The 24931-nt window shown below is 34.7% G+C and overlaps 1 protein-coding gene across 4 annotated transcripts in view; it reads left to right on the top strand.

Moving 5' to 3' along the window:
* ME1 (malic enzyme 1) overlaps positions 1-24931 on the top strand; it is a 271839-nt gene that overhangs the window by 141051 nt on the left and 105857 nt on the right. For all 4 annotated transcript variants that reach the window (XM_074187083.1, XM_074187082.1, XM_074187084.1 and 1 more), the window contains one exon: positions 7040-7143. In XM_074187083.1, coding sequence (XP_074043184.1) covers positions 7040-7143 — 104 coding nt within the window. The remainder of the gene's footprint in view (positions 1-7039; positions 7144-24931) is intronic.

Here is a 24931-nt window from a genome sequence, read left to right as displayed (position 1 = left end):
TATCCACTGAGCCACCTCAATTAATTTAACTGGAATTTTGCATTAATGTAATTATCTTTATGACCTTATATTATAAGAGCCCCATATTTAATTTTTTTCCATCTTTAAGTGGCACTTGGCTTCCCCAGAGGAATATCTTTCATAGGAAAAAAGAGAGGTGTATTATGAAGGAAATTAAGGTTACAAAAGAACAAAACATAATGAAACTTAAAACAGATGGGATTCAAGTACTTATCTTTTGTCAGATGGGGATTTCAGTCACTATGTTCACCTGACATATGTTGTTATTCTATAGGATTTTTTTTCTTAGTGATAACTTTTTGAAACCGTAAAACACTCATTAGTAAATATCTTAGTCTCTCAAGATGTTCAAACATTAGTTAATGAGATATTAAAAATTCAGCTCTAGCTTTCACTTTGTGTTCTAAATAGAGTAAGCCTGAATGGGCTTATTTATTCTTTGAAAAGAATTAGCTGAATGATTGAGAGCTTCAAATGGCTAGTGTCCTTTTCAGCTGTTGAGTGTTTTCTACTTTTATGTGATATTTGGGTTTACAATATATTACTCCAAACAACAGCATAAAAGAATTTTTTGGTTATTCTTGCTGAATTGCATCACTTTTGAAATCACTTGCACTGAGCTGGAAAAGAATCTCCAGGCTTCAGTGGAGTTGTGCTTTGAATGGGGTTGAATTATATACATTGTTGACCTAATTGTGTTTTTTTGTATATCTGCCCAATGTTCAGTCAATTAAAAACTAATGACTATTAAGTTGATTACATTTTCATGGGAAATTCATTGCTATTTTGCATTGAATTCATTTACTGATCTACCATTCGATATTATGGTCATCTTTAAATTAGAGTTATTTGTGAAGCTATCTTAATTTGTCAGATAGGAATAGCAAATAGAAAACCAAGATGACTTGTATAGGGCCTAATATGATATACATCTTTCTTTCATAGTCATATTCTGTAATTAATTTGAAAAGTTTTTTTCCCCTAATGCTACATGTTGAAAGCCAAAAGCTTGCCAATCTGTAATGTTTTATGTTCTTATTTTTATCTTTTTATCTTTGATTCATAATTTGTTAGGTTGTTGAAGTATCTTATTTCTTTTCTATCTAATTCTTTCTGAAATTTAGTTAATGTTGCTTTTAAAGTATTATTTTTATACTGTTAGATATGTTTAAACTTATCCTTCTGTTTTTTCAGTTGTTATCTTCAGCATAATTCTCATGTTTCAAAATAATTTCTAATTTAAATACCTATTATCAAGACTACAATTCCTGATTTTCTGATGTCAACTGAAACATAAGAAATTTTATTCCATCCCCTCAATTTAGGCATTTTCTTTTAGACAACATATTGTTCAATTTGTTTTAAAATAATTCTTACATTTCTTACATCTGTTACATTGTATAGTAGATATTCAATTTTTATGTTCAATGTTGTAATTGCCAAATTTAGCTTTTCATCTACATAGACTATTATTTGGTTTATCACTAAGGAACACAATTTCCTTTACTGTTACTAGTACCAATCTAGTACCATTATTTTGCACTTGGAAATCTATGATTCTATTCACATGTTTAACACTGAACAGAATTACTGTTTCTACTCTTACATGTTATGTTTATTTTTTCAACTTATTCATGTCTTGCTATCCTAGATAAAAGTGTTACAGTGGCATTACTCATGTCCTTCCTCTTCTGTCCTCCCTTATTCTCATCTATTATTTCCAAATCAATGTCATTCCTCACTTTTCTCATTTTTCCTTAAAAATTTTATTTTCAAATGTTTTTTTTATTTGTTCTATCCCTACAGTTCCATTTGAGTGCTTAACTTTTAACCAAATAGGATTACAAGTTTTTCAGTTAGAATGGACCTAAGCAGACACCTCAAACCAAAAAGAATTATACTATATAGTTGATCATTATTTCTTCCTATTCTGAGAAGCAATTTTCTCTAGAAATTATTTAACCTTCTTTTTTCTTTTTTTTAAAATTTATTTTTTATTCTCATTTTGTACAAATTGTTTTTACATTAATAAAATATTCTTTTTTACAAGTAAACAAAATACCCCCCCATGAATATAGATAGACTTGCTTGGGTGAAAAAAGTAAAGGGGAGAGAAAAAAAATTAAAATTAAAAAAATAATAGTAATAATTGTAGGCATGGCCAGGTGGCGCAATGGATGAAGCACCAGCCCTGGAGCCACGAGCACCCGAATCCATTTCCAGCCTTGTAAACCCAACAATCACCCAGCCCTGTGACATGCAAGGCACCCAATCCCCACTGCCCTGCAAAAACCAAAAAGAAGGGGGGAAAAGCCCCAAAATAAAATAAAATAGCAATAATAGTAGGGGTGGCTGGGTGGCAGACAGAGCATTGGCCCTTGACCCAGGAGCACGGGGGTCCAAATCCGGCCCCAGACACACAAAGATCACCCTGCTATGTGGCCCCAGGCAGGCCACCCAGCCCCACTTGCCCTGCACCCTCCCCCAAATAATAATAACAAAAAATGTGCTTCAGTCTTTGTTCCAACACCAACAACTCTGTCATGGGTGGATCTCACTATAAGTCCATCACAAAAGTTACTTCCATATTTTTCCAACGTTGCCATTGCTGATCGCAACTCCCTCCTTTCTTATTTCTCCACTACCATGTACTATATTTTCTCTCTCCTTTCATTCTGACTCTGCTGTAGGGTAGCTGAGTGGCGCAGCAGACAGATCCCTGGTCCTGGGGCCAAGAAGCCCTGAGCCCCCATACCACCCCTTAGGCTCAGAATCCACCTGGCCCTATGGTCCTGGGCAGGCCTTCCAATCCCAGCCCCTTGCAAGAAGTAAGAAAGAAAATGTGTTATATCTGAACACTGTCCCCCCATGGTCCATCCTCTCCTCCTTTATTCACATCTCCACCCCTTCCCCCTGTTCCCCCCTCCTTCTTACACCACATGTCTATACCCCATTGAGTATATTTGCTGTTTCCTCTCCTAGCCATCTCTGATGAGAGCAAAGGTTCCCTCATTCCCCCTTGCCTCCCCCCTTCCATATCATTTCAATAGCTCATTGTAATAAAAAAAAAATCTTATTATGTGAAATATCTTGGACTATTCTCCCTCTCCTTTTTCTTTCTCCCATTCCATTTCCCTTTTTTTCTATTGACTCCATTTTACACCATATTTTATCTTCGAATTCAGCTTTCTCCTGTGCTTCAACTATAAAAGCTCCCTCTACCTGCTCTATTAACTGAGAAGGTTCATATGAATATTATCAGTATCATTTTTCTATACGTGCAGTTCATCCTCATTAAGTCCCTCATATTCCCCCCCTCTCCTCCCATCTCTATGCTTCACCTGAGTCCTGTATGTGAAGATCAAACCTTCTGTTCAGCTCTGGCCATTCCAAAAGGAACATTTGAAATTCCCCTGGTTCATTGAAAGTCCGTCTTTTTCCCTGGAAGAGAACATTCAGCCTTGCTGGGTAGTTCATTCTTGGCTGCATTCTAAGCTCTTTTGCCTTCCAGTATATTGTATTCCAAGCCCTACAAGCTTTCCAATGTAGCTGCTGCTAAGTCCTGTGTGATTCTGACTGCAGCTCCACGATATTTGAACTGTGTCCTTCTGGCTGCTTGTAATATTTTCTCTTTGACTTGGGAGTTCTGGAACTTGGCTATAATATTCCTAGGGGTTGGTTTTTTGGGATCTCTTTCTCAGGGGGATTAGTGGATTCTCTCCATTTCTATTTTGCCCTCTGCTTCTAGAATATCAGGGCAATTTTCCTGTAGTAATTCTTTGAAAATGATGTCAAGGCTCTTTTCCTGATCATGACTTTCAGGTATTCCAATAATTTTTAAATTATCTTTCCTAAGTCTGTTTTCCATATCAGTTGTTTTTTTTCAATGAGATATTATTTCACATTTTCCTCTAATTTTTCATTTTTTTGGGTTTTGAAGTATTGATTCCTGATTTCTGGTAAATTCATCAATCTCCCTGAATTCTATTCTTTGTCTGAAGGATTTGTTCTCCTCAGAGAGTTTTCTTATCTCTTTTTCCATCTGGCCAATTTTGCTTTTTAAAGCATTCTTCTCCTCAATAACTTTTTCAACTGTTTTATCCATTTGATCTAAGCTGGTTTTTAGCATGCTATTTTCTTCAGCTTTTTTTTTTTTTTGGATTTCCTTGACTAAGCTGCTGACTTCATTTCTTGTTTTTTCCTGCGTCTCCTTTCTTTTCCCAGTTTTTCTTCCAATTCCCTCATTTGATTTTCAAAGTCTTTTTTGAACTCTGTCATAGCCTGAGCCCAATTTCTGTTTTTCTTGGAGTCTTTGGATGCAGGAGCTTGTGCTTTCTCATCTTTAGAGTGCGTATTTTGATCCTTCTTGGGCTCATTTGCAAAATATTTCTCAATGGTTTTACTCTTATTTCTCTGCTTGCTCATTTTCCCAGCCTGGGCCTGGTTTTGGGGTGCTTCCTGAGCTTTTGGGACACTCCCACAAGGGTCTCAGTGTGTGAGGCTCTGTCCTCCCTCCTGGTCTGTGAATGACCATAAGTGCCCCCCTCTGCCACGGGGCTGAGGTGGGGGGGGGCCTGCTGTTCTATGGGGGGGCCTAGACTGCAATCAGGATCTGAATGTGGTCAGAGCACCAGAGTCCTGTTCCAGGGGAAGAGGGCAGAGCTCTGCAGTCTCTCTTCACTCCCCTCCCTCAGGTCAATGGGCTCATGCCCTGGGGGCTCCTGCTTACGGGCTCCGCCTCCTTCTGTTTCTGCTCTGGGCTGCAGAAAGACCAAGCTGCTGGCTGTGTGCCCTGAGGGCTGGGCTCCACATGATCGCTCTGGCAGAGGTCCTCTGCTGTTCCCCCACTTTGTGCCAGGTCCTCCCCGGGGTGTAGCTCAGGAGACTCCCCTGCTGCTGTGAGCCGTGGCTCCCAGTGCCCTGGGGCTGCCTCCGGGAGGCTGAAGTTCTTTTACTCTGACTCTGGCGGACCACCCCTCCAACCCCGGGGAGCAGAGCCTTTCTGCTCTTTTCCAGGTTACCGTGAGTAGGAGAACTGCCTCACTGTGTCCCTTTATGGGTTCTGTCTCTGGAAAGTTTAGTTAGAGTCCTTAGCTTATGAGTTTTATCAGAGAGCTCTTAAGACTCGATCCCTTCTTTAACCTTTTTTTTTTTTTTTTGGCTTTGGCATATAAATTGCTTTGTTAGCAGATTCTTGATTCTCTTGCAAGTTCTTTCTTGGTCATCTTTCTGAAAACCCTATGTGTTTTGCTATATTCAATTCAGATGAAATGCAATCTAACATAAAAGCTTTACTATTTAGGGCCTACAATTTTGTGGATTACTGCCATAGTAAGTTATCTATTATACTTTTGAAAAATTAAATGACATGTAAATTTTAACTTTCTATAATGCTTGAAATCTTGGAGTTTTCTTGACAAGTTTCACTTCTAAGAATAGCATGGTTGTTCAATATGAAATGTGTCATATTATCTGATCTATTTCATCTTAAAAAAAAAGACCCACATAAACCATTTAGATTTTGTTTGTTTTGAAAATAAAGTCTTGGACAGCTAGGTTGCACAGTGGATAGAGCACCGGCCCTGGAATCAGGAGTACCTGAGTTCAAATCCAGCTTCAGACACTTAATAATTACCTAACTGTATGGCCTTGGGCAAGCCACTTAACTCCATTGCCTTGCAAAAACCTAAAAAAAAAAAAATTATTCAAGAGTTGTCTGGGTGGCAGAGTAGACAGAGTTTTGAGCCTGGACTCAGGAAGACATGAGTTCAAATCCAGCCTCAGGTACTTATGAGTTATGTGACTCTTTGCAAGGCATATAATCTCGTCTTGCCTCAATTTCCCTAACTGTAAAATTATGACAGTAACAGTAGCACCAGGGTCGCTTTCAGAGTTCTTGTGGTCAAATGGAATTACTTTTCACACACTTAGCACAGAGCCTGGCTCACATTATCTGCTTAATAAACACTTGTTTTCTTCCTCCTATTAAGAGTATCCTTCCTTTTCTTCCAGATAAAAGACTTTTTTCTGTTTGTAAAATCTGCATTTATAATTACTTCATTTCCCCCCAACATCAAACAGTAATGTTGATCCCTTCCATTTCCTTTAGATTATAATAGGAAGGGAATAAGCATTTGTCAGTCATCCACTATTGTGCCAGGGGCTTTGACAAGAGTCTTACTACTATTATCTGGAAGAGTTTATTGTTTTAAGCTATTTTTTTCTACTTGTATACATAAATAAAAGTATACTAGACAAGTTAACTCTTAAACAGCAGGGTATTGTCCTAGTTCTTTTTTAGATTATAATAATAATAATAGCTGATGTACATCCTTAATTTTCAACATCAGGGAGGTGATGCCATGATAAACACATGAATTGGATTTGAGTGACAGGGTACTGTGCTAAATCATCAGCTTCACTCTCTCCTCCAGAGTCATCTGGGTCCAGTGGCCAGATATGAATCAGGAAAACTGGAGATCGCCCTGGATGCAGGGCAATCAGGATTAAGTTACTTGCCCAAAGTCACACAGCTAGTAAGAGTCAAAGGCTGGATTCAAACTCCTATACTCCTGATTCCGAGGTCGGTACTCTATCCACTGTGCCATCTAGCTTCTAATGTTTATATAGGTAGCACTTTAAAGTATATAAAGAACTTTATAAATATTGGGTAGGTACTATTATTATTTCCATCTTATAGATAAGGAAACTCAGAAAAATCAAGATAATTTTTTTAGGGTCAACCTGGTAAACTCTATTTTTGAGGTTAGATTTGAAATCAGGCCTTCCAAACTCTAGGTCCAGTGTTCTTGGTCCAGTGCTTTTCTCTCTGTTACCACCCTAGCTATCTCTCAAAATAAGAATAAGAATGAAAATTTACAAAGCACTTTGCAAAAACAATCCTGTGATAAAAGTAAAATTAAGAGATGCTGATGACTTGTCCTTCGAGCTACATGTATCCAGAACAAATGCCAAACTACTATATTGTTTACTTAACCAATATTTTTTCTCTTAATAGGAATTGCTTAAAGATCCTTTATATATTGGACTGAGGCAGAAAAGAGTGAGAGGAAGTGATTATGATGACTTTTTGGATGAATTCATGGAGGCAGTTACTTCCAGGTATGTGTGTGTGTGTGTGTGTGTGTGTGTGTGTGTGTGTGTGTGTGTGTGTGTGTGTGTGTGTGTGTGTGTGTGTGTGTGTATTTGTAATTCTTATTTTACATCTTTCTTTGTATTTACTGGGGAAAAGATATTCAAGAAAAAAACAAAATAGAAAAGTTTTGTGAAATGTGGAAGTTAAAAAAAATTCTGGAGGATTAAAATGATATTTTAAAATAATTAAATCAGATTTGAGTATCTTATACCTCTTTAAATCAGTTATACATAACTCATGATATATATAAACTCTATGACACACTAAGCATTTATTTTCACAACTGATATCTTTGGCTAGTAGAGATAATATGATGTTAGCCTCAAAAAAGGAAACATTTTATCTCTACTTTCTTTTTCTGAACGTCTTTCTTTCTTTCAAGGTTCACTAAAAATGTTCTCTGTCCTTGATAGATTTAGAAATGCTGGCTTTGAAATAGTAGGGCTATAAACTAAATTGCCTAGTACTTAATGAATTGCCAATCGTACTGAATAGGATTGCATTCAGTATTTCTTTCTGCAGCACTAGAAAGGAGTAGCAGAGGAAGGGATGATCTGGAGCATGATTTTAAGAGTATAGCCCATGAACTGTAAATTATTAAGCCTTCCACATTCAACCCCTGACAGTTGATGGCTTGTACTGGACAAAAAGATTCTGCTTTGGAAACTCAGCCAAACTAGGGGTATTCTAGGAGGAACTTACTTTAAGCCTTAAACCCTTGGATTCTGGAATGGAATTCAGAAAAGGAAGATTCCTTTCTTCCCATGAGTTTAGCAGAAGGGTAATTTCTAAAGTTTGGGGAATAAGATAGAGAGAGCCTGTGAATGACTAAGCAACAACAAAAGGTATTGGCAAAAGATTTGACTAAGCCCAGACTTATGTACTCTGTAATTAAAAGCTAATTAAATAGATTCTGAAAAGTTGAGATTTAACAACCCTGACCAGCCAAAGCCAAGGTAAGAGAATTAAATTACTTCCAAGGGCAGTTAGATGGCTTAGTAGATAGAGTGGAGGATCTAGAGTCAGGAAGACCTAAGTTCAAATCCTATCTCAGATACTTCATACCTGTGTTAGCCTGGACAAGCCATTTAACCTCAGTCTGCCTTAGTTTCCTCATTTCAAATGGGTCGAACTACCTTCCTCACAGGATTATTGTGAGGATCAAATGAGATAACATGTGTAAAGTGCTTTTTACATCTAATAGTATAAAATAAATGTTAGCAATCATCATCTTCATCAAGGCCAAGACTTGGCAAGTATAAAGTAGGTCGGAGGTAGAGTAGGCCACATATTCACATATTCTATTACAAAGAATTGAACAAAAAAAAAAAAGAAAGAAAGAATTGAGCAGGGGCAGCTAGGTGATGCAATGGATAGAGCACCAGCCCTGGAGTCAGGAGGACCCGAGTTCAAATCTGGCCTCAGACACTTAAAATTTCCTACCTGTGGACACTAGGCAAGTCACTTAACCCTATTACCTTAAAAAAAAGTAAAAAATAAATTTAAAAAAAAGAATGAGCATAATGTTACTCTTTCTTCTTTCAGTCATTCATTGTTGTAAACCTTCCTTTTATGTTTCCCTTTAATTCTACATAGTAAATCCCCAATAAAACACTTGAGAAGTGGGTTTGCTATTATCAGGGACTAGGGGAAAGGAGGAAGCTACAAATGAAGTTCTTTTGATATTCTTCTGCATAAGGCCTAGAATTAGAACATCCTTCAAGACTACAGGAAGTTATGATAGCAGGAACCTAATAAAACACTAATAATAAAAATAAATAATAATAGGAAAAAACCTTGGTCATGAAATGAATCTGTGCCATTAGGCTAGGTAGTGGAGGGACTGAGAACAAGTAAATGGTAACTTCCTCTTTATTGACCTTGGTAACCTGACAGCCTAGTCTTATAATATTATTCAAGTTTTGCAAAGTGTATGCAAAATAAATCTGAAATATGTTAGGTAGCACCACTGATTGATTAGCTATCATTGACTGAATATTAAGTAGCTACTAGTGGCTTATAGTCTCAGTTCTGTCACTAGTTAATGTTGAACAAATCATGTTACATCTTTGAGCCTCAGTTTACTCATCTGTACAATTAGGAAATTAAATCAGATGATCAACAAAGTCTTCTCTAATGTCAATGTCCTGAGAAATATGATATAATTACTGTCACCTATACTAAAGTATAGAGCTTAGTAAATAGAAATTATATCAACAAAAAATTAACTTCAGAATACTTATATTGATACTGAAAGTTTACAAGTTAATTATGAAGTACAAAATGGGTTTCATAGGTGCTGCTTGGATGCAGGATAAAGACAATATTTAATAGTCTGGGCCTAAGAAAGTGGATTTTGAGCTTATTTTTAAGATTCAAGGTCAATCAAGAATACTAAAATAAAAAATGATACAGTATAATTTAGAAAGCTAGTGATATAGTGTTAAATATTGTATTACACTTGAGCTACTTCCTGGTTTTGTGACCCTGGTCAGATCATTTCATCTCTTTAGGCCTCAGTTCTGTGTAATGCACCCTTCAAGGCTTCCTTCCCCTACCCCTAACCTTCCTTCACTTTAACAGAACAAGGTTCTCAGGATTCCACGGATAATCCCAAGAGTTTTGAGTTTCTAGTACTAAAATGGCCCTCCCCAATGTGCTTCCCATTTATCATTCACCCAATAACCTCAATTAGCTTTTGGCTAGGAACAGTTATACTAATAACTGTTGGTATAAAACATTTCTCCCCAAAAGCCTAGAGTATATTCTCTCATAACACCAAAATCCAAAGGAAGAATAGGCTTAAATTTCAAGTAGAGTGGTAATGAGGCTCACGGGTAGAGAATATGTGTGGCCATTAGGGTAAACCCCCAACTCAGGTTATTGGAGGGGGGCTTCTTGACGGGATAGCCAGCATTCTTTTCCTGGTTCAAGGAGGTCAAGATCCTTGAGGGAGGTTGCTTTTGACATCTTTGTGTTTGTCCTTGGTGTGACTCTTTTTGTTTTTAATTGAATGTATTGTCTTCTTTTGGTCCCTTCCCTCAGATGAAGTAGGTCACTTAAAGGGGAAAGGGAAGGAAGAAGGGAGAAAAAAGTAAAACTTTGTTTTTCCACTAGAAGCAGTTTCCTCTCAGGGCTTGGTTCCAACTGTAATCCCTCACCTTTAAACCTGAAATCTTCCATCACCAGTTTAGGTCACTGAATACACCAGTAGACTGCCTTGACTGAGGGCAAATGGCCATGATTAATCCTCTCAGCCTATTGGCTTACTTTTTTGACCCCAAGAGACTCACAGCTTAAAAACATACCTTGTTTGCACATTTTAAACTTCATCACATTCATTCATTGATTACAGTGGTCAAGGAAGAACCCCATTCTTATACCTGTAAATTGAAGGAAGATGGGTTTGATGAATTCTGCAGGCCTTCCAAATATATGATCCTCAGAATATTTTTGTTAAATGTAATGGAAATTGAAAGTATAATCTTTAAATTTATAGATTTAATTTCTCTTATCTTAGAATACTGTTAAAAGTAAATATAGATTAAGAAGTGAAGTGCAAATGTTGAATATAATGAGTAAAAGAATTCTACCATTGGAATTCTAAAGATATGAACATCAATAAATGAATTTTATTCATGAAAAAATATGAATAAATAGTCAAAAGTTTTCTGAGGTTTGAAGAAACCCAACTAAAAAGTGGAATTACAATTTGGATCAATGTATACCATGGAAACAATGTAAAGACTGGCAAATTGCCTTCTGTGGGGTGGGGGGGGAAGTAAGATTAGGGAAAAAAATTGTAAAATTCAAAATAAATAAAATCTTTTTTTTAAAAAAAAGTGGAATTATACTAGAAGACCCAGAAAAATGTTGTAGGATTCCTGTATCCACTTGTAATTAGAACTGTAATGGTTAACCTTTATTGACTAGGATGGTATGTTGGAAAGGTTCTACTCTGTTATAAGCAAATATTCTTGCCTAATGTTGCCAGAGAAAAGGAAATTAGTGTCATCTTTTTTTTTTTTTTTTGCAAGGCACTGGGGTTAAGTAGCTAGCCCAAGGCCACACAGCTAGGTAATTATTAAGTGTCTGAGGCTGGATTTGAACTCAGGTACTCCTCTCTCCAGGGCTGGTGCTCTATTCATTGTGCCACCTAGCCACCTCAGTGTCATCTATTAAAGATAACATTTTTTGAAGAAACAATGTTAACAAAAATATGGAAGAGTTGGAGTGTCTAGCAAAGAACAATAAAAATACTTCAGGGAACCTTTTAGAATCGATAATGGGAGCTGTTAGGTGGCGTAGTGGATAAAGCACCGGCCCTGGAGTCAGGAGTACCTGGGTTCAAATCCGGCCTCAGACACTTAATAATTACCTAGCTGTGTGGCCTTGGGCAAGCCACGTAACCCCATTTGCCTTGAAAAAACCTAAAATAAAAAAGAATCAATAATGAAAGCTAGGTTATTGAATCTTAAACATAATATAGTAAAGAAACACACCATTATTTCTAGAAAAGAGTCCAGAGAAAATCAAATTATTACATAAACAAATTGTGATAGATGAATGGAATAGACTATTACTGTATTCTAAGGCATGAAAAATATGATGAGTGCAGAGAAGCATGAAATGATTTTTATAAACTAATGCAAAGTAAAATACACAGAATCCAGAAAATAGTAGAATGGCTACAGTAGTATCTTTACAATGATTGCAACAAATGAAAGAACAATAACAAAAAACAATACTAAACTAAATGCTGCAAACTTAAGAAGAAGATATATGAGAAATGCTTTCCTCCTATTTGAAAAAGTAGGGACCATTTTATGTGGAATACTGCATAAGATGACAGAGTATTTTAATATGCTAGCTAGTTTTACAGAACATTCCCTCCTCTTTTTTTCTTTTGTACTTTATTATAAGGATTTGCTTTCTAGGAGAGGGTAGGAGTAGGAACATAACATGCAAAAACAAAAGATAAAAATAAAAAAAAAACTATTTTAAAAACCAAAAAAGATGGTCCATTTTAAATGCCTAAGGTCACACACAGCAAACTGGTAGCAGAATAAAAGATAGAACCTAGTTCTCCTGCTTCTTAGGTGAGTGTTTTTTCTTTTAAAAAAAAATGCATTTTATTTTGTATTTAGTAATTATCAATAAGCACAAAGAAAAAGAACAAGAAAGAGGCTTATGTAAGTAACTGACTTTCTGTGACTTTTTAAAAGAAATATATGTACATATGTTTATATGTGTGTGTATATATATAAAATTTAACAACTTAGTTCTTTATGTTCCTTTCTGTATTCCTTTGTTTTCTTCTATGATTTCTACTATGCTCTGCATTCTTGTTGTCTGAAATCAATAAGGGTACACTTAGGTCATAATTATAATTAAGCTTATGGAAAATGTATCCTTCAACTCTGACACCCCTCAAAAAATTTCACTTTGTTTGAAGTAACACATTTAAGAGAAATCCTCTTGGTCCAAAGCCATACAAATGTATTACAAAAGTTTGATGATGGTATTTTGATTTTGCACTTTTCTCACTGAATCAGTCCTAAATGACTGCCTTGGCAGAGCCATGGGCAACTCAAAATCTTCAGAAGAGCTGTTAAGTTGTTTGTGATCACATAATGAGATTTCAAAGGGATAATAAGTAAACCTGAGTTTACAATCAACTAAATTAAATTCTGTGTTGCTCACGTGTATTTGTTCCATCCTTTAACAGTATTGACAAGGAATTTGTATTGCAAGTAGATCCCATTTGGGATTATTATTAAGAACATAGGTGGGTGTCTCTAACCTTCATAGCCACTCACCAGCTAAAAGGCTTCATCATTTTCTCATTACTCAGCTCTACAGCTGAAAATTTCATTGCTATAATTTGCTTTGCATGTTCTTTCAAGCATTACAGTTGTTTGAATTATTTGTTGTGGTTACCAAACTAACCTTGTCCTAAAGGGCAGCATGTTCACAGAAAAAAGTAACTGAGCAAACTAACTATCCTACTATCTGAATATAATCCCTTGGTGTAGAAAGAATGGTATGGCAAGTAAGGCATTAGACTTGTGGTCAGAATAATTTGAGTTGAAATCCTGCCTTAGATAGAAGACTAGACCTGAGGAATTTTTGAGTGCAGATTTGGCCTCAGACACTCACTATAACTCCAAACTTGGGCATATCACTCAATATCTTTGTGCCTCAGTTCCTTCATTTGTAACATTAGGATGGTTGGATTCTGTGATTTCTAATATTCTTTCCAGATCTTGATCTTTTTCTTTTTTTTTTTCTGAGGATAAAGGAAATTATAGAACTGGCAATTTAGTTTTCAGGTTAGATTCCATTATTGCAGAAGTCCCTGGTGTTCTACCACTACTTTCACTTAGATCTGCTTATTCATCATTATATCCCAATTTTCTGGAACTATTTAGTCAAGATTTATGCAGTATAGGGGGCAGCTAGGTGGCGCAGTGAATAGAGCACTGGCCTTGGAGTCAGGAGTACCTGGGTTCAAATCCGACCTCAGACACTTAATAATTACCTAGCCGTGTGGCCTTGGGCAAGCCACTTAACCCCATTGCCTTCAAAAAATCTTTTAAAAAAAAGATTTATGCAGTATTAACTCTGCCTTGCTGAAATTAATTTTCTATTAAGTTCTAATCCTTTTTCAAAAAAATGTTAGTAATATTCATCATACCCTTTACAAAGTACTGTGTTAAGTAAGTACAGGTGCGCAAAGATAGATAGAAGTCAACTTTTCTCAAGAAGCTTACAATCTCCTATGAGATAAATTACTTCGAAATAATGAAGATCTGGTAACTTGCAATGGAAAGATCCAAATAAATTTGGAAAGAAAATTATCATTTAGGATCACTAATAGAATTGAGGAAGTCTTTATGGAGTAGATCACACTTGACTTCATTCTTCAAGAATGAGAAGGACTTGAATAGTCAGAATGAAAGAGACAATTGTAGACATGGAAATATGATATGAGCAAAGATGCCTACCTGAGAGAAGGCAAAACAAGAAAAAAGTCTGTCCCTTTTTAAGAGTGAACAAGAAGAAAATGAAAAAATAATTTATAGTTTAGTTTTTGTGAAATTTCCCAAAGAATCCTACTTCCCCAAGGGTTCTGGCTTAAGTTTATATTATGGGATTCCCTTTAAGATATTGGAGTTATAGATTAATATAGTAAGTTCCTACAACTATTGTTCTATTTCTTTATAATAATATATTAAAACTGCATTGTGGTTAATAAAAATGAATTTGCATTTTTTGAACACATACCAGCTCAAAAAAACATCCTTTTGGTAGGGGAAGCTAATTTGGAAATATTCTCTTTAACTGTACCTTCTTAGTATCCCTGAGCTTCTTTTTTAGGGTAAAATATATAGAAGGTAGATTGCTGTATATAACACTTGGAGTTAGTCAAATAAGCTGTTTTGGTCATTGTTCTGAACATTTTTCCAATGATCATTTCTGTTTTCTTTTTATTTTCATCTCAAACTAGCCTAAATGTAAGAGCTATGCCCATATTTTGCTATCACCTGATATTTCTTCCTGTGGTTTCAAGATAATGCACGTTATTTGAGGAGAAAAAACACCAAATGGAAAAAATGCCTCTTGTTGAGAAAAAAAGTGGTAAACATGTTAAAAAGACATGACTCAAATCAGTATATTGACTCATACCTTTTTTCCGTAACTGTGCTTCTTCATTCTAAAAATCTTTAGTATATTTCAAGAAATGACTGCGAATTTTTATTATGCAATTATTATGTATCAGTCATTGTACTAAACTCTGAAGGTACAAATATAAGCCAACAGACAGGCCTTGTAATAAGGAGCTTACTACTGTTGAGGAAAGATCAGCCCATAAAGGGATCCTGGAAAGCAGGGAACAGGAGCATGACAAGGAAACCAAAAGGAAATTTTTTTTTATAAAATATGGCACAATATTGAGGATCATGAGGAAATCTGAATTCTAGTCTTATTTTAGCCACTTAATTGCTTGGTTAAGCCACTTGACTTCTAACATTCTCAGCTTCCCTATTATTAGATAATTAGTTGAAATTTAAGTCATCTTGTCGAACCTCACACAAGGACATCAAACCTCATAGAGGTGAAGTAATAAAAGTCATAGATTGAAAATAACAGTCAGGAAATTAACAGGACTTCCCCAAATCAAAAGAATTATGTCAAATGCTCTCCCAAGTATTTAAATGTTCACTGAATGGCAGTAAGAACTGTATAAATTTATATTGAACATATATGATAGTTCTGAAATTGGTAATCAGTTATCACCTTAAGATTTATTCATTAAAAATTATAAACATATGATACAAAAGTACCAAAGATACCTAGTCTTTGTGCTCAATAAATTTATAATTAGATAAAGAACATAAAACATGTACCAAAATAACTACAACACTAGGGAATATCTGATAAATGTCATGTGAGTGATACAACTAAAGTGCTGTAGGAATATAGAGAAGGAAAAATAGACATTCAATATGAAGCTCTATTTTCAAGTATTAATTTATATTAACTATTACCAAAAATGCAAAATTAAGTTCACTTAAACAGCCTGGAAAATATATTTTCACAGTCACCAGAAAGACTTTGCAAAAGAATATTAGATGAACATAAACTTAGAGAAAAGCAGGTGTCCAATGGATAGAGCTCTGGACCTAGAGTCAAGAAGACCAAAGTTCATATTCTGCCTCAGAAACTTAATAGCTGTGTGACTCTGGACAAATTACTTTACCTCTGCCTCAGTTTCCTTAATTGTTATTACATAAATGAATTATTGTACAATTGTAAATTTGTAAAATTGCAAAAAAAATTTTTAATGCAATGATAACATATACCTTCCAGAGTTCTTATAAAGATAAAACAAGAATTGTTACAGTGCTTAGCACTTTTCCCTTACTTTTCCCCTTCCCTTATCATCATTAACAGAAAATACAACCATATCTTATTTTTGATGAATTAATAGCATTATTTTAATATACCATCTGCCACCCAAAGTTATAGATACTTATCTACATATATAGAAATAGGCAGATGGACAAACACCTTGATTTAGGGTACACAGCAAATGTCATATAGAGAAACTCAGGGAAGCTATATGAGTAGGTGACAAATTGTTTTGTAATGTTCTGGAAAAGTATGTAGGAGAGGGCAGCTAGGTGGCGTAGTGGATAAAGCATCAGCCTTGGAGTCAGGAGTACCTGGGTTCAAATCCGGTCTCAGACACTTAATAATTACCTAGCTGTGTGGCCTTGGGCAAGCCACTTAACCCCATTTGTCCTGCAAAAACCTAAAAAAAAAAGTACGTAGGAGAGAGAGGTTTGAGAGCAGCATATATCCATCTCCTTCCATCTTGAAGGAGAGAAATAAAGTGGGCAACTTGTTTCTTCCTTGCATTCAGAAAGACCCTGAAAACACAAGTAAGGCTATAGATGGTGTCATCCCTATGCTTCCAGCCTGAATCTGTTTCAGATGAAAAGATTCCCTCACAACTGCATCTCCTTTGTTCCTCTCAATCCCATCTCTGCTCCCTTTCAGTCAGAAAGTGAAACTATGATATCTCCATTATTTTGATCATCTCCCCCTTTGCATTGAATATTCTGTTTACTTCTTTCTAGCTGATTCAAAAAATGTGAAATAAATATGAAAATGTGAAAATAAAATGTTTATAGAATATTTTAATATATTTTAGAAAGTATATTCTTAAAATAATTAATATATCAAATTCATGTAGATCTTCTTTAATGTATGGGAAATTGTTTATATCAATTCTACCAAAAAAATCAGGTCATAATTTTGTCTTTGTGTGCATAGTGGATAAAGCATCATCCTTGGAACCAAAAAGACTTGTGCAAGGCAGGCACCTATTACATATTGGCTATGCAGATCTGAGCAAGTCATTTAACTTTGCTCTAGGCAACTTTCTAAACTAAGTCGAAGAGAAGGTACTGCTCTTGAGAGTTTCCTCATCCAGGAATTTTCTCTCACTGAGAAATCACAGGTCTAGTCCCTATTCTGTCATCAATGGACTTTCAAAGAAGAACCAAAAATTAGGACTACATGTCAAACATGACTATGCATGTCATACAGTTTATGGGGTTTTTTGCTGTTATATAAAGAAGTAAGAGTATATGAAAATAATTTTTAGTATCTTACATTATCACTGTTTTGATAATTTCTAAAGACTATTTATTGAAGTGTGGTAATTGACTACTTCTATTGTAAAAGAACCTCAAGAACCAACATTAATTCATTTCTTTAGTTTTCATTTTTACTGGCAAAGGCAATAAGAATTGTATAAATATATATTGAGCATATATGATAAAAGCAGTTTCTCTAATATATAAAATATTATACAAAAAGCAATTGAGTTTCTCTAAGACACTTTAGAACATTACTTAAAATTTTCTTTACATCCCAATCTACATTAGCAAACATAGTAATCTTTTAAAGATGTTTGCTATATTTTTAGTTCTATAAATCAGCAGCTTTTAAATTATTATATAGTACAAAAAACTTATTTAGTGAATGCTGAAATGAAATAAAATAGCTTACCATCTGTGAATTCTACTAAAAAATCAGTCATAAGAATTAATCACCATATAGTAGTTAAATCAAAGACATGGCATGTTGTGTTAATTTTGGCTTATAGTTCACTGTAAAAATAACAGTTCAATAATGGAAACTGTGATCATCTTGGCAATATTATATTTTGCTCTTGCAACTTATGTTAGCAAAGTTTACATAAAAATTTTAAAGACATAATTTCTATGTAAAATTTACTGTTCATAAAATTTTATCAATATGTACTTTATATATGGACTATTCTATCACTGTATTCTAAGACATGTCACATTTTAATAAGCAGTAATCTAATTATATGATCTTTAGAGAATCATATATAATAATCACCTGATGGAGTTTTTCATAAGAAGCCATAAGTATTGGGAGTTTTAAAATCAGAAATTAAATTAATTTTATTTTGATGATAACATTTAAAAGGGAAGAAAAGAACATCAATGAACTATTAAAAATAAGCAAAAGAACAGAACAAATTTCAGAAAGGAACCAGAGAGGAAAGGGAGCATAGGAATTACTATGCATAATTTGAAGTATATTGGGAATTAGGGATATGTGACTTAAAAGATTCCACTGATGTATTGGTTAGTTTTGCTAAACTTTTTTTTTCTTTCTTTTACTCTTTGTTGTAATGTATGGATCTCTGAAGGTAGACTTAAGATGGGGATGGGGTGAAGCAGGGTGAGAAGAAAGACTATATTGAAAACACAGTGATGTAAAAAAATTTTAATAAAATATTCAAAATAAAATAATTTCCCTCTGAGGTAAAGGTGTATAGTTCAAAAGTAAGAAATGAGATAGGTCAAAAGTTTATAGACTATCCAAAAGCCATTTGTCTTTATGGCATGAATACTTTCTTTAGGATGAAAGTTAGGTGGTGCTGATATGGCAAGCATCAAAAAGCTTACATTCAGAAAAAGAATTGATTATATTTTTACAGAGAGAAAATGATTATTTTTACATTGAGAACCACTTCAGAATTAACTGTCTTCATACAATCAGACTACAAATCAAAGATCAAAATCAGTAAAAAACTAGAAGGAATAATAAAAATTAGAAGATAGTAGGCAAATCAAGCAACTATAGAAATGGATCAAAGAGCAGAGAATACTCTTTTCTATCATCTGCAGTTCATTCACATTGGCCTTCTTAATGTTTCTTAGACACAGAACCATCCATTATTTTTATTTGAGAATTTTAACCAATTTTGAATTCACCTTTTTCAAAAAAGTTTGATCTCAGGGTGGCTAGGTGACGCAGTGGATAGAGCACCAGCCCTAGAGTCAGGAGTACCTGAGTTCAAATCCAGCCTCAGATACTTAATAATTACCTAGTATGGCCTTGGACAAGATACTTAACCCCATTTGCCTTGCAAAAAAAAAATTGATCTCCTTGCCAAAAAGAGAATGATAGTCAAGGGAAATCTAGTTTGGACTATAAACTTACTTATAAAATTTTACAAAGCACAATTAGAGGACTTGGATTCAAACCTCTGATGCTTACACCTATGTGACACTGGGCAAGTCACATAACCTCCTTGGAACATCATTTCCTCATCTGTAAAATGAGTAGATTGAACTAAAGTACCTCCAAAGTCCTCAATTTATGAGGCTTTCAATGATGATGGAATATTATAAGCAATATTGCCTCAAGAATCAAGTAGTAGAAAAAAATAAAACCAAGTTTAGAAAAAAAATCTTAGGAAATGCTAAGTCTCCTCCCACCCTTCATTTTACAAAGAAACAAGGACAACTAAGATTAGAGAGCTGAAACCATCTGAACCAATTGTCAAAGCCATGATTTTAATCTTGATCCTTTGGTGATTCTATAGGGATAAAGGGGATAATCAAACTAAGGCCCAAATAAATTAAGAACTTAGTGTTCTCATATCCAAAAACTTTTTTAAGTTTATGTGAATTTCTTAAAAGGAATTCATTAAGTGCCTACTATGCACCAGAGCACAGAGGTCCTAGCTGCTGAGGGGAAAGGCCCCCAAAATGAGCAATCTTTGCTCTTAAGGAAGCTTATATTCTATTGATGAGAAACAACTTGTATATGTATAATTACATATAGCATAAGTGCAAAATTAGTGTAAGATAGTTAAATTCAAGTTAGGGAGGAATGAAGGACACAGCAGTTGGAAGATTAGAAAAGGCTAAAGTTGTAAATGTAAATGCTGCATCTTTCAGGAGGTGAGTGATTCATTGAGGTGGTTATGAGCAGGAAGTACACTCTAGACTCCAGCAAAAAAATCAGTTCAAAGTAATGGAAAGGGATGATGGAGTGCTGTTCATGAGGAGCAAAAAAAAGACTGGTTAGAATGGACTGTAGAGTGAAGGTCAAAGAGTGATAAATTAAGTCTGAAGAATAATTTGTGGCCACATGGTAAAAGACTTTAAAAACATCCTAGATTCATTTAGGGACCTTCCTTAGTTTTTATTGAATAAGCAAATTATATGGTTAGATAAGCACTTAAAGTCACTTTGTTATCCATGAGAAGAATGAACTGGAATAGGGAGAGATTTGAGTCAAAAGAGACCAATTATTGCTGATGTTCTGCCCTCTTTGCACATTTTTACGTTTTTCTTCACTATATTGGCCTTCTTAATGTTTCGTGTGTGTGTGTGTGTGTGTGTGTATAAAACCCTCCATCTTCCCTCTTTGGGTCATTGCACTGGCTATCTCTGGTGCCTAGAATGCACTTTCCCCTCCCTACTTCCTTTAGATCCAAGAAGCGAGGAATGAGTAGTGATTAAAAATAAAGGGTTGATGGGGCAGTTAGGTGGTGTAGTGGATAAAGCACTGGCCTTGGAGTCAGGAGTACCTGGGTTCAAATCCAGTCTCAGACACTTAATAATTACCTAGCTGTGTGGTCTTGGGCAAGCCATTTAACCCCATTTGCCTTGCAAAAAAACTAAAACAAACAAACAAACAAAAAAAATAAAGGGTTGGATGTCACAGATATTATGGAGATTGAAATGGCAAGATAGGGCTACTGATTGTATATTGGGGTGAGGGAGAATGAGGAGTGACCCTGGGAGACTAGAAAATTCATTGTGCTCATCAGAAATAGAACAATTCAATAGAAGTTTAGGGTTTTGAGAGGAAAGAGAATTCGTTCATAAGCAATGAATTTATAACATTCTTCATAAATAATATACCTAGAAAAGAGCTTACTATTTTAAATAATTTTACTTTTCTCAAAAAGTATCTATTCAGTTCCATGTATTCTGAATAAGAGAATAAAGGGCTACAATACTATACCCAGGAAAGTGAAGGCTTCAAATATTAGCACTGTGATTAGGGGAAGATATGAGTTTGAGATCCACTGTGAGTTTGAGATCTTGTTGTCATATGTTTAAATGGCTGTAATGTAAAATGGACACAAGAATTTCAGAACAGTAATTGAAGTAATTCTCAATTTCAGCAAATAGAGCTGAAAAGGAATAGCTAGTGCACCCTCCCCCTTATTTTACACATTTGGAAATTTATTCCTACATCTTTTCCAAAAAGAGAACCAGGACTAGTGACTACAAGTTTAACATTGGGAGATAAATTTCATCTCATTGTAAGAGAGAACTTTCAAACTACAATCATAGATAAACAAAAATGTTATGTCCTGCTTTGTTTAGTGGTGTCTCCCTTCACTAGTATTAAAGTAAACTGTATGCTTGCTTCTCAAGGATTTTGTACAGCAATTTCTACTATTAGTTAAAATATGGAGCAAAGTGATCTTTTAGTTCTCTCAGAAATTTTCTTTTCTGTTTCAGCATTTAATTCTATTCCTAAATTCAATTAAGATGATTATGATTCTTATGAGTTAATGGGAAAAGTTTGATCTTTACAATAGTGATGTGTCATATAATTGTATCTGAGGGAACCCAACTTCTAATTCATTTTATTACATTTCTCAGTTCAAGAACTGAAATCATTTGTTTTGATATAACCTTTAAACTATCCTAGCTGCTAAAAATTTATCAAAGAGCTCAAATGGTAGTTTGCAAAATAATTAAACCATGCAAAAGTAATTTCACAACAAAAGTAATTTATTTGTCTTAGGTTGTATTATATTCCTATATATGCACAACATAAATATCAAGTTAATAAAAACATATACAAAGTAGATCTATACCAGAGAAGAAGAGCAGTAGTGGGAAAGACATTATGTGGAAGAGGATGTTTGAGTTGCATCTTAAAAGGAAGAGAGAGACTGAGGGGAAAGTGAGGAAGGAGTTCATTCCAAGTATGGAGGATAATCAATGCAGAGACAGATATGGGAGATAGAATGTCATAAATGAGAACCAGAGAAAAATAGTTTGATTAGATATTCATCTGCTACAAGGTGGTGCAGTGAATAGAGCACTAGCCCTGGAGTCAAGAGGACCCAAGTTCAAATTCAGCCTGAGATATTTAATTCTTACTTAGCTGTGTGATCTTGGGCAAGTCACTTAACACCATTGCCCCCCCAAAAGAACAAACAAAAATAGTAATGTCCAGTGAGACTGAAAAGGTAGACTGGTGCCAGATTGCATGGGTTTTTAAAGCCAAATAATGAGAGTTTATATTTTATTTGAGAAGCAATAGGAAACCACTGGGTTGGTTAAATAGGGGAGTCACATGGTTAATTCTGTTCTTAAGGAAAATTACTTTGGCATCAGTTTATAGATTGAAATGGAATAGCAAGAAACTTGAGGCAAGAAAGCTTTTCCCAAATCTGGGTGAGAGGTGATAAGGGTATGAACTAAGATGTTAACTGTGTGAGTGGAAAGAAAGGTTTGGATGCAGGAGATGTTGTAAAGGTAGAATAGCCAGATTTGGCAAGTGATTGAATATGTGGAACCAAGAAGAGTGAAGAGTATAGGATAATATCCAGATTACAAACCAATTCTAATGATGGACTGTTTGTCCTAAGATAAAATGCGTAAGATAAAATGCAATTTCTTAGTTTGAGATTTAAAGGTCTTTATAATTTAGTCTCTTGCCTCCCTCTACAAGATTATGTTACAATAATTGTGAAATATGGTCTATTTCATACAAACTGGCCTACTTACTACTTGCCAACCTTAGCATTTCATCTCTGGCCTTCATGCCTTTATAAAAGCTGACCCTGGGGGCTAGGTGACACAGTGGATAGAGCACCAGCCCTGGAGTCAGGAGTACCTGAGTTCAAATCTGGCCTCAGACACTTAATAATTACCTAGCTGTGTGGCCTTGGGCAAGCCACTTAACCCCATTTGCCTTACAAAAACCTAAAAATAAAATAAAAAGCTGACCCCACTGTGAAGAATGCCCTCCGAGTCCTCAGCTTCTTCAAATTCTTGACTTAATTCATTTCTTTAGGGAAATCTTTCATTATTCCCTCTTTCCATATGCTAGCTCCCTCTTCTAATCATATTTATTGGGCAAACATCAATGGCTTATGGATAAGCCAAGATAATATAATAAAAGTAATGATTTTACCAAAATTAAACTACTTGTTTAGTGCCCTAGCAATCAAAATTCAAAAAAAAAAATACTTCAATGAGTTAGAAAAAATTGTAAGTAAATTCATATGGAGTAATAAAAGGTCAAGAATCTCCAAGGATTTAATGAAAAAAAAGTACAAAAGAAGGTGGCTTAGCCCTACCAGATCTAAAATTATATTATTAAAGCTCAGTCATCAAAACTATCTGGTATTGGCTAAGAAATAGAATGGTGGATCATTGGAATAGACTAGGTGCAGTAGCAGGAAATGATTATAGCAACTGCTAATTATATATATTTATCTGTTTATTCTTTCAATTATATATATTAATCTGTTTACTCCTCTAGTAAACTATAAATTTCCTGAGAACTAGCATTGTTTTTCATTTCATCTTACTTAATGCTAATGTCTGGCACATTACCATTTTCATAATGGGTGAAAAAATTACCGTTGAAACCTAACTAAATTAAATCATTTTAAGATCATTAATAAATACAATGTGAAAAAGCAATAGATATAACATGGAGTGAATTTGCCAGTTTTTCTAGAGTGATCTATTTTTTAGTGATCAGTGACATTCTTATTTGAACTATTAGTGCTTCACTTTTTAATTTGCTATTTGAGGACATGGTGATGACAAGACTGGCTGAATTAAACATGTGTATATATACATATATATATATATATATATATATATAAATAATTAGGTTGCTAATAAAATAATTCTGAAAATATTGAAGGAATAGTTTTTAAGATAGCTCAAACAGGAGTGGCTAGGTGATGCAGTGGATAGAGCACTGGCACTGGAGTCAGGAGTACCTGAGTTCAAATCTGGCCTCAGACACTTAATAGTTACCTAACTGTGTGGCCTTGGGCAAGCCACTTAACCCCATTTACCTTGCAAGAAAAAAAACCTAAAAAAAGATATCTCAAACAAGAAAAGTTATCCAACAGTTAGAAAAAAATTGTCGTCAAAAAAGTGATTTTAAAAAAGACATCAGAAATTACGAATCCATCTGCCTGCTTCCTAATATCTATAAAATCTTTATGACACTGATCAACATACATGTTGTGGATATCTTTAATGACTATATGAGAAAAGCAAGTTTTTGCAGACCATTTTCACATCTTTAGTATCACACAGTTGACTGAATATTGTAAAGAATACAAAATATTTTGATTATAACCAACAAAATATTCTTCACTCAGCAAAGTAAAATATAATCTTAACACTCCAGAATGAGGTATCTTCCACACATATGTTAAGATTTTTGATAAATTTTACCAGAGATAACTATGTTAAGTGATGATCTGATTATTAATATCAAGCAAAAAGATAATGAAATGAAGTGTATAGAAAATAGCAAATAATCTTCATGAATTGAAGCTTATTGTGTAGGTGTTTGTGGGGTGGGGGAAGAATAATATGTAACCAATTTATAAAAGTAGATTAAAAACATATTGTAGAGATCTTTAAATGCTACTGGTTTGTATTTTTCCCTAAAGACCATGAAGAAACCATGAAGGCTTCTTGAACAGTAGTGATGAGGTTAAAGCTATACTAGAAACTATTGAACTATATTGAAATTGAAGTAGAGAAGAGAGAAACAAAAATGTAGGTAGATCAGTTAGGATGCAATTTTTAAAAAATAGAGCATAAGAGAGGATTCAATTTAAAATAA

Source organism: Macrotis lagotis, chromosome 5 (genome assembly GCF_037893015.1).
Source record: "Macrotis lagotis isolate mMagLag1 chromosome 5, bilby.v1.9.chrom.fasta, whole genome shotgun sequence".
NCBI lineage: Eukaryota > Metazoa > Chordata > Mammalia > Peramelemorphia > Peramelidae > Macrotis > Macrotis lagotis.
Note: the sequence above shows the minus strand (reverse complement) of the source record. Positions and strands in the feature narration are given on the sequence as shown.